The sequence below is a fragment of the Lampetra planeri genome, chromosome 7, assembly GCF_965212315.1.
Source record: "Lampetra planeri chromosome 7, kcLamPlan1.2.h2, whole genome shotgun sequence".
Classification (NCBI taxonomy): domain Eukaryota; kingdom Metazoa; phylum Chordata; class Hyperoartia; order Petromyzontiformes; family Petromyzontidae; genus Lampetra; species Lampetra planeri.
This window is the reverse complement of record NC_136113.1, coordinates 4,172,967-4,186,816: the sequence shown is the minus strand read 5'-3', so window position 1 is coordinate 4,186,816 and position 13,850 is coordinate 4,172,967. Positions and strand designations below refer to the sequence as shown.

General features: G+C 53.4%; 1 protein-coding gene across 1 annotated transcript; it reads right to left on the bottom strand.

Moving 5' to 3' along the window:
• Positions 1-222: 222 nt before the first annotated feature.
• Positions 223-5,678, bottom strand: LOC144719802 (actin, alpha cardiac muscle 2). Its single transcript, XM_078596000.1, has 7 exons — positions 5,482-5,678; positions 4,023-4,183; positions 2,368-2,692; positions 1,560-1,721; positions 1,227-1,418; positions 915-1,096; positions 223-679 (listed from the first exon to the last, which is right to left on the bottom strand). Exons 2-7 carry the CDS (start codon positions 4,149-4,151, stop codon positions 536-538), a joined length of 1,134 nt encoding a protein of 377 aa, XP_078452126.1. The 5' UTR covers positions 4,152-4,183; positions 5,482-5,678; the 3' UTR covers positions 223-535.
• Positions 5,679-13,850: the final 8,172 nt, after the last annotated feature.

The following is a 13,850-nucleotide window of genomic DNA, read 5'->3' as shown; positions in this document are numbered from 1 at the left end:
ACCTAAGCATATGAATCCTTGCAGTCACGAAAGCTTCAAATCTAGAAGTATATGAATTCACTACGATGCTCATTTGACGAACGGGACAAATCGGTTGGCGATAGCCGATTGCAAACGATCGCCTCCCAATATCTCTATGGACAGCTATGGTGGCTGTGCGGCTGCGCGTCACACAAAGCGCGACAGCACCCCGAGCACACAGACACGACAAGAGGCTTGCGGTGAAACATGTAAGTCGGGAACTTTACTCAAAACACAGAGCTGTACACATTTATAAATAGCACACAAAATTAAAGCGAAACTTTACAGGTAACAGTCACGTTGGGACGCTGGTTTGAGACGAGATGCGATGAATGCTTTGGACGCCGAGATGAGTGTAATGTGTGGGATTGTTGGTGGGGGGGGCACGGAGGGGAGGGGGGGGCACAGAGGGCTCATCAAAATTCTGTAGCTTGTCAACATGCATTTCTCCCCGCTCTTGGATCCGCGGACCATGAGGGTCCACACGTGGGTTCTCGTTGGGCCACCGATGCTTTTAGAAGCACTTGCGGTGGACGATGGAGGGCCCTGCCTCGTCGTACTCCTGCTTGGTGATCCACATCTGCTGGAAGGTGGACAGCGACGCCAGGATGGAGCCTCCGATCCAGACGGAGTACTTGCGCTCGGGAGGAGCAATGATCTGTCGCGGGAACACGGGGAGGAGGAGGAGGGAAGAGAAAAGGCGGTCATTGACGAGAAGAAGCCGTGTGCATCCAACAGATGGCAGTGCAGCATCGCATTCTGATGTCTGCGAGTCTTAACCCTGTGACTTGGAACACTTTTGTATATTTTTTTGTGCAGCTCGTCACGAACGTGCGCGCGTGATCTGACCGATGCGTCGTAGACATTTGCCGCGTGGGTGGCCTCAGACTCACCTTGATCTTCATGGTGCTGGGCGCCAGGGCGGTGATCTCCTTCTGCATGCGGTCAGCAATACCCGGGTACATGGTGGTGCCACCGGACAGCACGTTGTTGGCGTACAGGTCCTTGCGGATGTCGATGTCGCACTTCATGATGGAGTTGTAGGTGGTCTCATGGATACCCGCGGACTCCATGCCTGTGAGACGGGTGGTAAAGCGAGTTTATTGGACATCGTCACTCCCGAGCCTTCGTCTGTCCATCCACTGTTGCGCGAAACGCCTCCGCACGTCGTGGTCCTGCGGGTGCCACGATCCCCTCGCACTCACCGATGAATGAGGGCTGGAAGAGCGTCTCGGGGCAGCGGAAGCGCTCGTTGCCGATGGTGATGACCTGGCCGTCGGGAAGCTCGTAGCTCTTCTCCAGGGAAGAGGAGGTGGCGGCGGTCGCCATCTCGTTCTCGAAGTCCAGAGCCACGTAGCAAAGCTTCTCCTTGATGTCACGCACGATCTCACGCTCGGCTGCGGGGGGGAACGCGCGCGTACAACACCGCGGTTAGGCGACTCGCAACGGCGGTCTCTCCCGAGCCGGGGAGTCGAACACCCCGAAAAATAGTCGCGTGTTCTGCGGGGGAGTTCCGACGACGACGACGAGCGGCTCACCTGTGGTCACGAAGGAGTAGCCACGCTCTGTGAGGATCTTCATCAGGTAGTCGGTAAGGTCGCGACCGGCCAGGTCAAGGCGCATGATGGCGTGGGGCAGCGCGTAACCCTCGTAGATGGGCACGTTGTGGGTCACACCGTCACCGGAGTCCAGCACGATACCTGCGGGCGGGAAGGGGGCACGAGCGGTCAGTCCCGAGTCGCGGTGTGCGCGTGCAGGGCTCGTGCCGCAGGCTGCGCGTCAGCGAGTTGCCGCAACACCCCCCCCCCAGCCCCCTCCTCCACCCCTACCTCGTACGCCATGCCGGCCCTCTGTAGGTGCTCGCCAACAGCACTTGCTGCAAGAGTCCAGTGAAGGCTACGTGGGATATCTTTGTCTTTGTTTCGGTGGCGCAGTCCTTTCGCGCAATGCGCTACGAGCCCGACTTTTAGGGTTCCAGCCCTGGGTCTCGATTTTCCTGAGTGGCAAGCGATCCCTGAAGCAATCTAGGCTGAGCATCACCTAGGTCGGCGCGGCCTTAAAAACGAGTACCCAGGTTCAGTGATGTGAACATCAGGACCGGGGAGACGAAGGCGTCCGGGCGATACGAATCCCGCCCCTCGTGCGCCGTGCTGCTGCCCTGAGCCGTAGCAGGTGCTCGCTCACAGCACTTTGCCCCAACAGTCTATGATACTGAAATACTGTACGTGGGATCTTTGCCGTGCGCGAATGTAATAAATGCAAACCCGTTATACTGAAATACATGGGGCATCTATGTTGCGAGTGTGTGTGTGTGAATGTATACGTCGGTGTGTCACGTGATCTCACCGGTGGTACGGCCGGACGCGTACAGGGACAGCACAGCCTGGATGGCCACGTACATGGCGGGCACGTTGAAGGTCTCAAACATGATCTGGGTCATCTTTTCACGATTGGCCTTGGGGTTGAGGGGGGCCTCTGTGAGCAGGGTGGGGTGCTCCTCGGGGGCCACGCGCAGCTCGTTGTAGAAGGTGTGGTGCCAGATCTTCTCCATGTCGTCCCAGTTGGTGATGATGCCGTGCTCGATGGGGTACTTGAGGGTGAGGATACCGCGCTTGCTCTGCGCCTCGTCGCCTACGTACGAGTCCTTCTGACCCATACCCACCATGACTCCCTGTTGGGGCACAGACACGCGGAGGACGCGCGTGATTAGTGGCGAGGCGAGCGCGTGGCGCGTCAGGACGTGCCTCGTCTGAGTGTCGGTGTCACGAACACCAACGCGTGTGGTCCGGCGCCTTGGCGGATCGGGGTTGGTGGGTCACGCTGTGATTTGTGAAACTACAAAACCTTCTCGACTTCTACGAGTCGCATTGCTGGGAGATGTTGAAACCAGCAAGTGGGTCCTTGACCGTTATCTCATCGCGTCTGCGTGGTGGGGTTTCTCCGGGAATTCCGGTTTCCTCGTTATGCGCAAAATATTCATTTTAAAAGACTAAATTGCCAAAACAGCCTGTTTTTCTCTAAACGCAAGACACCCTCTCTCGATCACGACCCGTGTGGCGTTTGCTGGATAAGTAAATGCCATTGCAACGCGGCTGCTGGGCTGGGTGTCGGATTGCCGTCGAGTGAGAGTGGCTGCGTAGTCAGCAGTCGCCATTCTAAGATCCAGGCTGTCCAGGCGTCGAGTCTATTCTCGGGCTACAGTGCGTGCTAGAGGGACAGGCCGATCCACGGAGGTGGAACCCGCGGCTAAATTTAGTGACCCCCTTTCACCCCGTCCTTATTAGGGCCCGAAACTCCCTAGGCACGTGAGCGATTTCACATTTTTCTTCGGGATGAAATGTGAGATTCTGCACACGGGCGTCAACGGAGCCGCGCCGGAGTAGCAGCAGAACGCCCACTGTGGTAATTCACGGGGTCAGAAGAGTTGAAACGGCGTTGGCGTTCAAGAATGCGCGCACGTGCAATTACGGGTAAGCTATTGGCTCGTGCCTAATCGCTCGTAGACCCTGAATCGGCGTGTGTGTGTGCGTGCGCGCGTGTGAATAGTTGATGGACAAATTGTCCGCCGCTTTAGGTGGTGATTTTAATGTAACTCTGAAACCACATCGCCTCGCTGCTGCCAGCTTCTTCCGACTTCTACGACCTCATCCGTTTGTTAGCGGAAACTGAATTTTCCGTAGACTCGTCAGACACCCGCCAATTTAGCTGACTATTGCAGAGTTTGCCCCACGTGTCCGCCCAACTTTCGCAAGCACTTCACTTCAAGCCGACGCACGTAATTTAAAGCCCCCTCGGGCCTTGGCGAATTCCCCCAATTGGTCGCTTTTCAAACAACACATCCGGCGAAACCAAATCAATCGTTGTCCCCTAATGCCCCCCCCCCGCCGCATGCCGAAGTGCGTGGGTTCTTCCTCCTCCGCGCGTCTGAGTGACAGGTGTGTGTGGGGGGTATAGGGAGGAGTAGTGGAGGGGTGGGGTGTGGGGGTGGGGGCACCCCTTACCTGGTGGCGGGGTCGCCCTACGATGGAGGGGAAGACGGCGCGTGGGGCGTCGTCTCCGGCGAAGCCAGCCTTGCACAGCCCCGAGCCATTGTCGCACACGAGCGCGGTGGTCTCCTCGTCGTCACACATGGTTGCGTGTGTTTCTTGTTTCCTTCAATTCGCTGCAGGGGGGGTAGAGGGGGGGTGGGGAGAGCGAGAGAGCGGTTCGCGTTATTGCGGCTCGGTGCTGCTGCGTCCCCATCGACGACCCCCCCTCGGCGAGCGATCCGCAGGTGTTCGGATTCGTTGGGAGAGGTAGAAATCCTTCATTCTCATGGCGCAGGTCGGTCTATTCATAGGGCATATCCCGCTTGCTTCTCAGAACGTTGTACTAGCCCCCGTCGATAACGATGGCCCAAATCGACAAATGACCGGAATTGAAGCTCGCTACGTGACTGAGATCCCATTAATATGTTCTGTTATTCACTTCGTGGCTTTTTGTGTTTTAACTGATGCGATTTCCCTAAACCCACGAGTTAGTTAAATCCACGTAAATGCGCACTTCCTTATTCGAACTATCAGTGTTGTTTGAATTAACTAGCACCCATCCCAAGCACTTTGAACTTTCACAGCACTGAAATCTGCGTGGCTGATTCCCCGATACTGACCGCAGAGAAGGGCGACCAACTTGGATTTAAAACTTCCCCGATCTAATAAAACAAAATCTGGATTTCGTCTCTAAGAAGCGCATGCCAAATTGAAAGTATATAATCTGTTTGTCTACACTGCCCTTCACCGATGTGAGCTCGTGATGTTAGTTTATGCTCGTAGATTTTTACGTTATTTTGCTTTAAAGCTATCATTTAAAAAATTCCACTAAATCTTTTGAAGAACTCCAACTAAGAGTTTGTTTTTCAATCTAACGTGATTTGTATTGTTTACACTGTGCTCTTGTTAATTCGCCTTCTTAAGGAAATGCAATCACTGCTATAGTAAGGTCCTCCTGGGTGCACAGTTCCAATTGAATAAAGCTGCTTAACACCTCCTTAGAAATGATCTTCGCTTTAAAATGATCGATGCCGTTGTCTGTAAATATTTTCATTCACTCCCTTGTAATGTCCAATATTTAGGTATCGCGTTTTTTTCTCTCCCAACTTAAGAATTGACTGCCTGCCGCCACAATTGCCACGTGTCACCATTACTTAAGATCGTTAAAGCTCATAGTGATATATTAACTACACAATAATGACAACTTTGTCTCTGACCCTCCTATAACAACACCCTCCTATTCACATCTCTTCACAACTCGCTCCCCTCTTCTGTAGCGCTTTCATCCCGAGACACGGCTGCGCAAAGTTTCCACGGCACATGAACTGAACTTGCGTTGCGTGACATTTGCCACTGCGTTAGATCCAAGTCGCTTCTGCCTGGCTGTTTGCTGCTGCTGCTGCTGCTGCTGCCAGGTGGTCCTGATGCTTACCCGTGCAAGGCTGAAATTCTTCGCTATGTTCCTCGAGCGTAGGACTGGAGGCCGAGGTAACCCTGCGCTCCCTTTTATACCCAAGCGGTACCTCCTCCTCCGCACACGCCGCTCTGCATATGGAGTCGCATAAGAACCTCTCCATATATGGCATCGACCACGCCGGGCGCCCCATTAATGGCGAGGCGGTGGCCGGGATGGGTCCTGGCCGAATGAAGCGCACTGCCTTCTCGAGTCGGGGATTTGACCGCCCGGCCTTGTAAGGGCACAGCCGAGGGGTGGGAGAGGGATCGCTGCTTTGCCCGGCAGTAGCGCGCGGCGGGAGCTACCGTCGCGCAATTGTTGACCCAAAATGGTCTCATTCAATTCATGGAGAATAGCAATAAAGTGGCACGCAGCGTGCGACTGAAAGCGTGTTAATTATCATTTGTGTATCGTCATTATTATTACTACTACTCGTGATTATTAGTGACATTGCTGGCACGGTAAGCGTAGCAGGATTTGAACCATGGTGAGTGTTTAGACGGGTGACCAACACCAGGGCTTGCCAGGGTTTGTAGGATTGGGGCGGCGAGGTTTGGTGGAGGTGGCAGTGCTGAGCGTCACTCACTCTCGTATGCGTAATGGGGTTTTGTCCGATTCCTTTCCCACACGAAGCCACTCATTCAAAAATGGAATCGGTCAAACAACCTCCAATGGAGTAGAAACCCTCCTGACAAGGCGTCTTGAGACTCGCGTGGCTCCCCTGGGCTAAACAGCTGCCGTTGTGAATGTCGCTGCGGTATTAACGTGTGCAGGATGGCGTCAATGCCACGCTGTTGGCCGTGGTGCCATCGCTAGCCGCGCCGTGTGAACTTGCGTGGAGATGGAATGACGGGCACGGATGGCATCGCTCATTCTGCCAGCGCGATAACAATAGCGAGATAATTCCAGTTGTATTCGTGGCCCCTGGTGGGTTGAACAGACACGCTGTAAGAGAATGCGACGTCTTATTACAAAGGTTGAACGCAAAATTTACGTTCATGAAAACCGTGCCAGAAATTGTCACGCTTGTTTACTTCCACGTATTCAGGAGTGTGCGTTATTAATTCGGCGAGCAGAGCTCCGCGACCACTCCGGGAGGCTGATAAGCAGCTAGCGGGACTAACGTTTCGCACCCCTCCCCCACCCTCGCGATACAATGAATCGTCGCGATTCACAGTCCCGATTGAACTACATAATCGATTTTTTTTCTTTAATAATTGTGGTGAATGCGGCGATTTCAGTTGGCGGAGGGGGTCATCATGATTGACAAAATTACGTCCTATCATCATTAGCCATGATCAGTCCACTGCTGGATGAAGGCCTCCCCAAGTCGTCCCGATCTCTCACGGTGGACGCCCTCACGGGCACGTTCTCTCCACGGACTTCCACTCCGTTATAATTCTCGACCATCGGCGGAGGGATGACGCGAAACCTCCGCACCTCCGATTAGTGTGGTTGGCTACGTACGGTGCGAAAGAAGTTCAACATACGTGCAACCTATAGCAATGGAAACATGTATACATACATTCGGGAGCTGTTATTCATCGTAACACCCTTCATAGCGGCATCACGGCTGCTGTCGTGGCTGGAGGGTGGCCAGGGCAGCCCACAGGGAGACCTGCAGGGGTCCCACTGCGCATCGAGCTCGCTGGCCTCTGAGTCACTGGACACAATTGGCGGTTCGACTCCCGCCGCCGTCCGACAATTAATGTTGACGTCGTTCAGATCGTAATAGCAGAGTACGTGCTTTGCTGTCAAGTTAACTTCAATTACTGTGTGACATCATCATTTTCAAGAGCAGACCATCATCGTCGTTATTCTCAGACCTGCCTTGCCAGAGCATATAAGGCGTCTCACGAGGCTCGCTTTGTGTGCCTCTCACCTGGTTAAATAAAGGACAATGTGCCAAGACCCCGGGGCAACAGAGGGCCGAGGGGCTGAGCGCTCTTGCACGTGTGAGCGAGCGGCCGCGCGGCTCCCCCGCAGCCCGCCCGGCTAAACTTAGGGCCCACTTTGCACTTTGTATTCCAAAATAGCGCGCTGGCCTTATGTGGAAGTCTGAGTTATATATAATTGCAGATCAACGCCGGGAAGGTGAGGCTATTGCTCGGCGGCGGTGGTGGAGGAGGCAACGCAGGCGCGCGCGTGTGTGTGTGGCTGCCGCGTAAAGACGGCATGGGGGGGAGGGGATCTCGTGTTTAGTGTCCGAGGCTTCGTCCTTTCGGTGTTGGCGGCACTCGGGGACGTGGCGACACTTGGCGTGTGCAAGCCCCCCCCCTCCCCCCCGGGCAGACGGGGACTCTCCATGGAGGAGCGCGAGAGAGTGGCGCGTGTGGCTCCACTCCCTCGGTCGACACGGCCTGAGAAAAGTCGGTGTTCAAAAAAACGATCATATCTGGGGGAGACAAAGGCGGTTGGGCGTGGATCACGGCCACACCGCACCCTCGTGTGCCGTGCCGGTCTTCACAGGCCGCTCGCTGACAGCACCTGTCCTCGCAGTGCGCGCGAGGCTACACGGGGATCGCTGTGATCTCGCCGAGTGTAGCCGGAGTTCGAAGCGAGCGCTCCCCTCGCTCGCGTCGCACACCCGCGGTCGTGAGTCTCACATCGTGCAGCGAGCCCCCCACCCCCAAATCTGATGTTCTTATACATGCCGCCACCCTCCCCCAGCCCCCCCTAAAGCAGACTCAGTCGTGGGGGGGTGTCCCTCGCCGCATGGTTCAATCTCCCCCACCTCCCCTCCTTGAAACAAAAAAAACCTAACGTAAACAACAAAAAACTCACTTCGCGGGATTAATTAGGAATTTAGAAGGGAGCCGTGAACAGGAGCAACCCCCCACCCTCTCCTCCTCCTCTCCATCCATCGCGATGTGAAGCGGCATGACAGATGCCTCCTCCTCCTCCGCCTCCTCCTCCCTGCCATGTGCGCGCCCTCGTGTTGTGTGCGGGTGGGCGCGCGAGGAGGCGGGGGCCCCCGGCTGATGATGCTGCTGCTGCTGATGCTGCTGCTTGTTCTTGTTGCTGTTGGTGGGGATTGCCGAGACACCTGTTGGACGGCGCTGGCCCGCGGCTGCCTCTCCGTACGTGTCGAGCGCGATATCGCCTTTCATGGTCAGTGTGGAAGCGCGCGCTCTGAAGCTCAAGACGCCTGCTGGGAGGTTGAGGAAGCTGTTCGCGGTTCACGTCCCCCCCCCCCCCTTTTTGCAAGATCACACAAGAAATGGAGACGAAGGCATTCCAATGCCTTCCAGCCTGGGTTCGAGTCCGGGTTAGGACGAGCCCTTATATGTAGTTACTTGGGTACAGAACATCATGATCTAATATATATGTAGTCGTGATGGCGACCGATATAACCCCCCCCCCCAATGATGTTCTAGAAGGGCTAGAAAGCTGAACGCGTGGTACCAACACAACACAGTCGTCCTGTCCTTAGAGCTAGAACGGGGTTCGCAGCCTGCGACTGCTTTTCGTGACCGTCATTGTAATAAGGACCACCACCCATCTCGTATTCACGTTGCCTTGTTGCGATTTCTTAAAATATTGAGCTGTTTCACAGAATTCGGAATAATGCCTATTTTTTGTTGTTTTCTTTCGTTGCTGACCCTTGAGTTAGAATACATATATTTTAAAATATTTCTAGAATTGCGGGTCTCCAAAACGTGCAGCCGATTGTTGATTGATTTCGGCTGTAAGGGGGGGGGGGCGGGGTGGTATGGCCAGCCGAGAAGTCTCAATCGCTTCCACGTCTCTTGAGTTTAACACTTAAGAGGCAATAACCGCTTGTACATCATCAGTGAACCAAGTGGCTCACCGCGCCTTGCAGTGTGACGCTAGCTATGATTGACGGAAATACGCGGAAGCAGTCCGCTCCCTTGTACTGATATTAATGGTAATTAATTTAAAAATAAATCGGTCATATAAATGGCATAATTACATTATTGTGGTTGTTGTTGTTTAACCACCGAAGCCGCGTTAAGTCTCAAGACTGTTGTCAATGAGGGTCTTGTGCCTTGGGATGTTTGGCGAGTTGTTATCGGCGGTGTCTTTGTTCAGCCTAAGTGTACACAGAAGTGCTCATTCTCATTGAAAAAAAAGTAACCATACTTGCTCTACGCACAGCCGTCGCCTCCCTTGCCTGTATTCAATGCGTGATGCACCGCTCTCATTCCGAACCGTGAACAGTGTCCCGCTGACAAGGGGGCATGACAACGAGATCATTACACGCACGCACAACGCGCTCGTGTTTAACCCCACGTCCACCGCCAGTGTGCCGCGCGGCAATCAGCAGGCACCTTGGCACGCAGCAGCTGCGTCCCCCAGACCTGCAGCTGAGCAGGGGGAGGCGGCCGTGTGCTCGAGATGTAACAGGAAAGGGGATAACGCGAGGCCGGGGTGCCCTGGGCACTGGCGGGAGGGTGGTGGGTGGGGGAGTTTGTGGAGACGAAATGGCACGGACAGCTGGGCAACGCATGAGCAGATAGATTCCGGCTGCCCACGTGGTCTTGAGCAGCCTCGCGCAAGCGTCAATGGGCTCCTTGTGCCGCGCACACAAAAAACAGTCGCCCGCGTCTCCTCGGGTCGCGAGCAGCTGCGTCGGGGGGCAACACGTGGATGGGTCGGGAGGGGGGGGTAAGGCACAATAACAATCCAGTGTTATAGATGCATGTGTGTATGTATTTATTGATGGGGGTGATTCTTCCAGCATCTCACAACGACGTGAAAAATACGAGTAAGGTACCCGCATGCATTGTTTCAAGAGTTATATATATTTTTTTGTAAAGTCACAGCAGGGATGATGGGTACAATTATTCGGGTCAGAGTGGACGCATTTGGATAGAAGATACTTCTCCAGAGAGACAATAGTGAGGAGCAGGAGGGGAGAGGAAGATCTTGAGCTTGGACATGAACCGGGAGGGGGTCTCAACAGAGGCTAAACGAAAGGAAATTTGACATTCTAGATTTGAAGCTTCCGTGACTTGCAAGGATTCATATTCTTAGTTTTTTTCGGTAAAGTCACGTAGGTAAAACATTAAAATTTAAACTTTGACAATAAGAGCAGCATTAACAGCAGCGGAGAAAGAACGTGAAGGGGCTAGATTGGCTCGTTTGTAAATGCAAGTCCACAAAGTTTATCTTGTTGACGGTTGCTATACAACGGTGGGAATTCCACATTCCTATGGAGGAGACAAGTCTGCATACATCGGACGAAGATTATGTTTATCGACCGGAAATGAGGTAGATATAAATTGGCTGCGTTACGGGGAGAGATTCAATCAAATATCAGCGGCGTTGTACACGATTCCGAACACGTCGTAACGTACAGCGCTGACCTTTGATAAACCAATTAGCATTTAATTATCTCCTTTCGGTGCCTACGTATTGAACGTTTGTAATTGTGACAAAGTGCCTGGATGCAGCCTGTAATTACTGGAGGTCACGTGGGGCATTTTAGATTACCCGAGCTCTCGTGTTCGTGAATGCAATGCACCGGGCCGCAATGCACGGAGCTGACAACGTCTGTATGCTCGGGGGGGGGGGGTCGTAAAGATTTATTGAAAGAGGAAATATCGCATCACGGGTCCATCGCAATCTCGGCCCTTTTATTTGTCTTGCTCTCTTAGGCAACATGCCTTTGCTTTGCGACGTCACGTTGTAGCCCGCGTGACTCTTGCTCATGCGGAATGGCATTGGGAAAATCTAGATTTGAAGTTTTCGTGACTGCAGGGAGCCATACTCTTTGGTTCTTTCGGTAAAGTCACGTGGGTATGAAATAAATTAATCACGATGTTTCGGGCGCAACACAAGCGTTCGTCATCAAGTGGGACAACCACACCAAGAAACACTTCAGCAATTGTTTTGGGAAAGTTTTTTTTACACGGCAGGTTTACGACGGGGATGCGTTCCTGAAAGGTGCGACGAATATCGAAACGGCGTAAACCAAAGCGGTGTACGGGGCAGGTGAGGGCGAAGGCTGAGGCGACGGATACGAGAAAGGACGGATGGTTCTGTCGGCGACGTGTGGCTTGGGGCGACACAAATCTGGCAGTGGTAGTAATAAAGTGACGACATTTGTAAATCTGGGTATTGCTGTACAGAGACTCTTCTACTTACGAACGCGTTAGGTTCCCGAGGTCTGTTCGTAAAGTCGATTTGTTCGTAAGTCCAACTTTACTCCTGTCGATTCCAAACGTGTTGTGCGGCATGTACACTAAACACGGGGAATGGCTTTAAAAGTTGTATCATCTCCTGTATATGTAGATGTCACTGGCTCTTCACGTTCTGCAGATGTAGATGCCACTGGTTCTTCATGTTCTGCAAATGTAGATGCCACTGGTTCTTCACGTTCTGCAGATGTAGATGCCACTGGTTCTTCATGTTCTGCAGATGTAGATGCCACTGGTTCTTCACGTTCTGCAAATGTAGATGCCTCTGGCTCTTCACGTTCTGCAGATGTAGATGCCACTGGTTCTTCACGTTCTGCCGATGGAGATGCTAACTCCATTTAGTGCTCGTGTTTCCTCTCTTGAAAAACTCGGTCCGAACAGGCAAGTGGACATACGGACGGGTGTTTGTATCTGTGAAAGTTCGTAAGTAGAGGAGTCTCTCTATTTCGTTACACGGGATAGCCTCACTTGAGTCTCGAAGACTCCCTCGCTTATTCAAGTGTGCCCTTATACGGTGCGAGTGTATCCGATGACACGAATGAGAACGTGGTAAGCTGAGTCCGAAGAAGCCGCAGAAAGGGTGGGGGTGATTACAATTCAGCACTGCCACCTCCTGACCACACACCTCGCAGCCCTCCGCGTCTCACATCACCTGGCGAGCCGTGGGTTGTGGTCGCACCCATCCGCACGTACGAAGCGGGCTCCGATCGAACACCGCCTCATCTTTTCAAACGACCGTGCAACGAGGATCTGCGGCGCATCGTGACGGCCGCGGGCATCCGATTCGTGAAACCGCTCCGCCGTTGTTGATGCACTCGCAGTAAACACGCCACTCTGCTCAACTGTTAAAACGTAAGGTTTTAACTGTCAAGGGCTCTCGCCACTCGAGACGAGTGTTGGCGTGTTTTATTTAGGCGATGCAAGCCGTCGCTTTACTTTTGAGAGAAACTAAACAAACCCACGCGAACGCCGTTCCGCAAATCACGCAGGAACGCACGCGCGGAGGAGAGCCGCGTTGCGTTTCATGCGTCGTTCTCTTTACGGGACATTTTAAACAAACTCAACAGAAACTACCGCCGCCGTACAGCGGCCCGGAACATAAATAAATACGGCGTAACGCTGTCGCTTCGGTGAACTTGTACCGCAGATTTATTATTCACAGTGACGGTTAGAAACACAGCGTTGGTTATTTCGATTTTAAACACTCAAATATTGTGTACCGCCGTATCGACGCAAACTACTGCAAGAGGGCACGCTTAGCCAAGCGTGGCGCTTTTGTTGGAGGAACGCGTCGAAGATGTGACCCGCTCAGCAAATCGCCCCTTTGGCCGGTGGATGAAATCGCGACCGCTTCGTGTGAAGTCAGCGGTGGCCGTCTTTGCCTGGATATGGAGAGGCATCAGGAATGTGGACTTTCTACAAATGGCTCCGGGTCGCCAACAACGGAGGCTAGAACCCGCACCAGCAGGGAGCCGCGCTTGACTCTTGCCCACTGTCGGCTACGTCCACGCGTCTTCTCGTCGTCCGCCGTGGCCCCGCGGGCAGCAGTGTCCCCTTCCGACTCATCCTTATCGGGGGTGGAGGAGGAGGCAGCAAGGCCACGGGGTCCGGCGAGGCCACGTGCACCCTGGGTCCACCCCTCCCCCCACACAACACCATCGCCCCCACCCCAACTACCCCCCCACATTCCCCCCCGAAAATGAGCGAATTTTTTCCACAGAGAGCCGCTATCATCGCGCGCGCCTCTTTCGCGGCGCAACTATTAATCGATTAATCATCGTCTGCTGCTCACGATGCACGACGCATCATTATAATTTGTGATTGGTATAATTACTGGAGTTCACCGGATCCCCACAGCCACTAGAGGGGGCTACAATCCACCACAATGGGTGTAAATACAGGTAGTGTCCGAGTTACGATGGTTCGACTTACACATGTTTCGATCTTACGATAGCGATACGACAAAATTGCCATCAGCAACCTAACATCGTTGAAGAATGCAGGCGACGGACAGAATCTTGGTGAGTACAGCACAATATGATACGTTACGATACGTCCAATGCCCTGTATGATACGTAGCTTTAGCGATGTTATTTCAAGGTTACCACGATACGATACGTTCAAGTGCATGTTAAAAGTTTTTTTTTATAGCAGATAGGATTGTTTCCTGAAAAAACTTTA

Excerpts from the sequence above, each read along its gene's own strand:
- LOC144719802 (XM_078596000.1), bottom strand. The coding sequence starts at position 4,151 with ATGTGTGACGACGAGGAGACCACCGCGCTCGTGTGCGACAATGGCTCG. Across the intron at positions 2,693-4,022 it reads TAGGGCGACCCCGCCACCAG|GGAGTCATGGTGGGTATGGG; the intron begins GTAAGGGGTGCC and ends GTGCCCCAACAG. Across the intron at positions 1,722-2,367 it reads CGCGTCCGGCCGTACCACCG|GTATCGTGCTGGACTCCGGT; the intron begins GTGAGATCACGT and ends TCCCGCCCGCAG.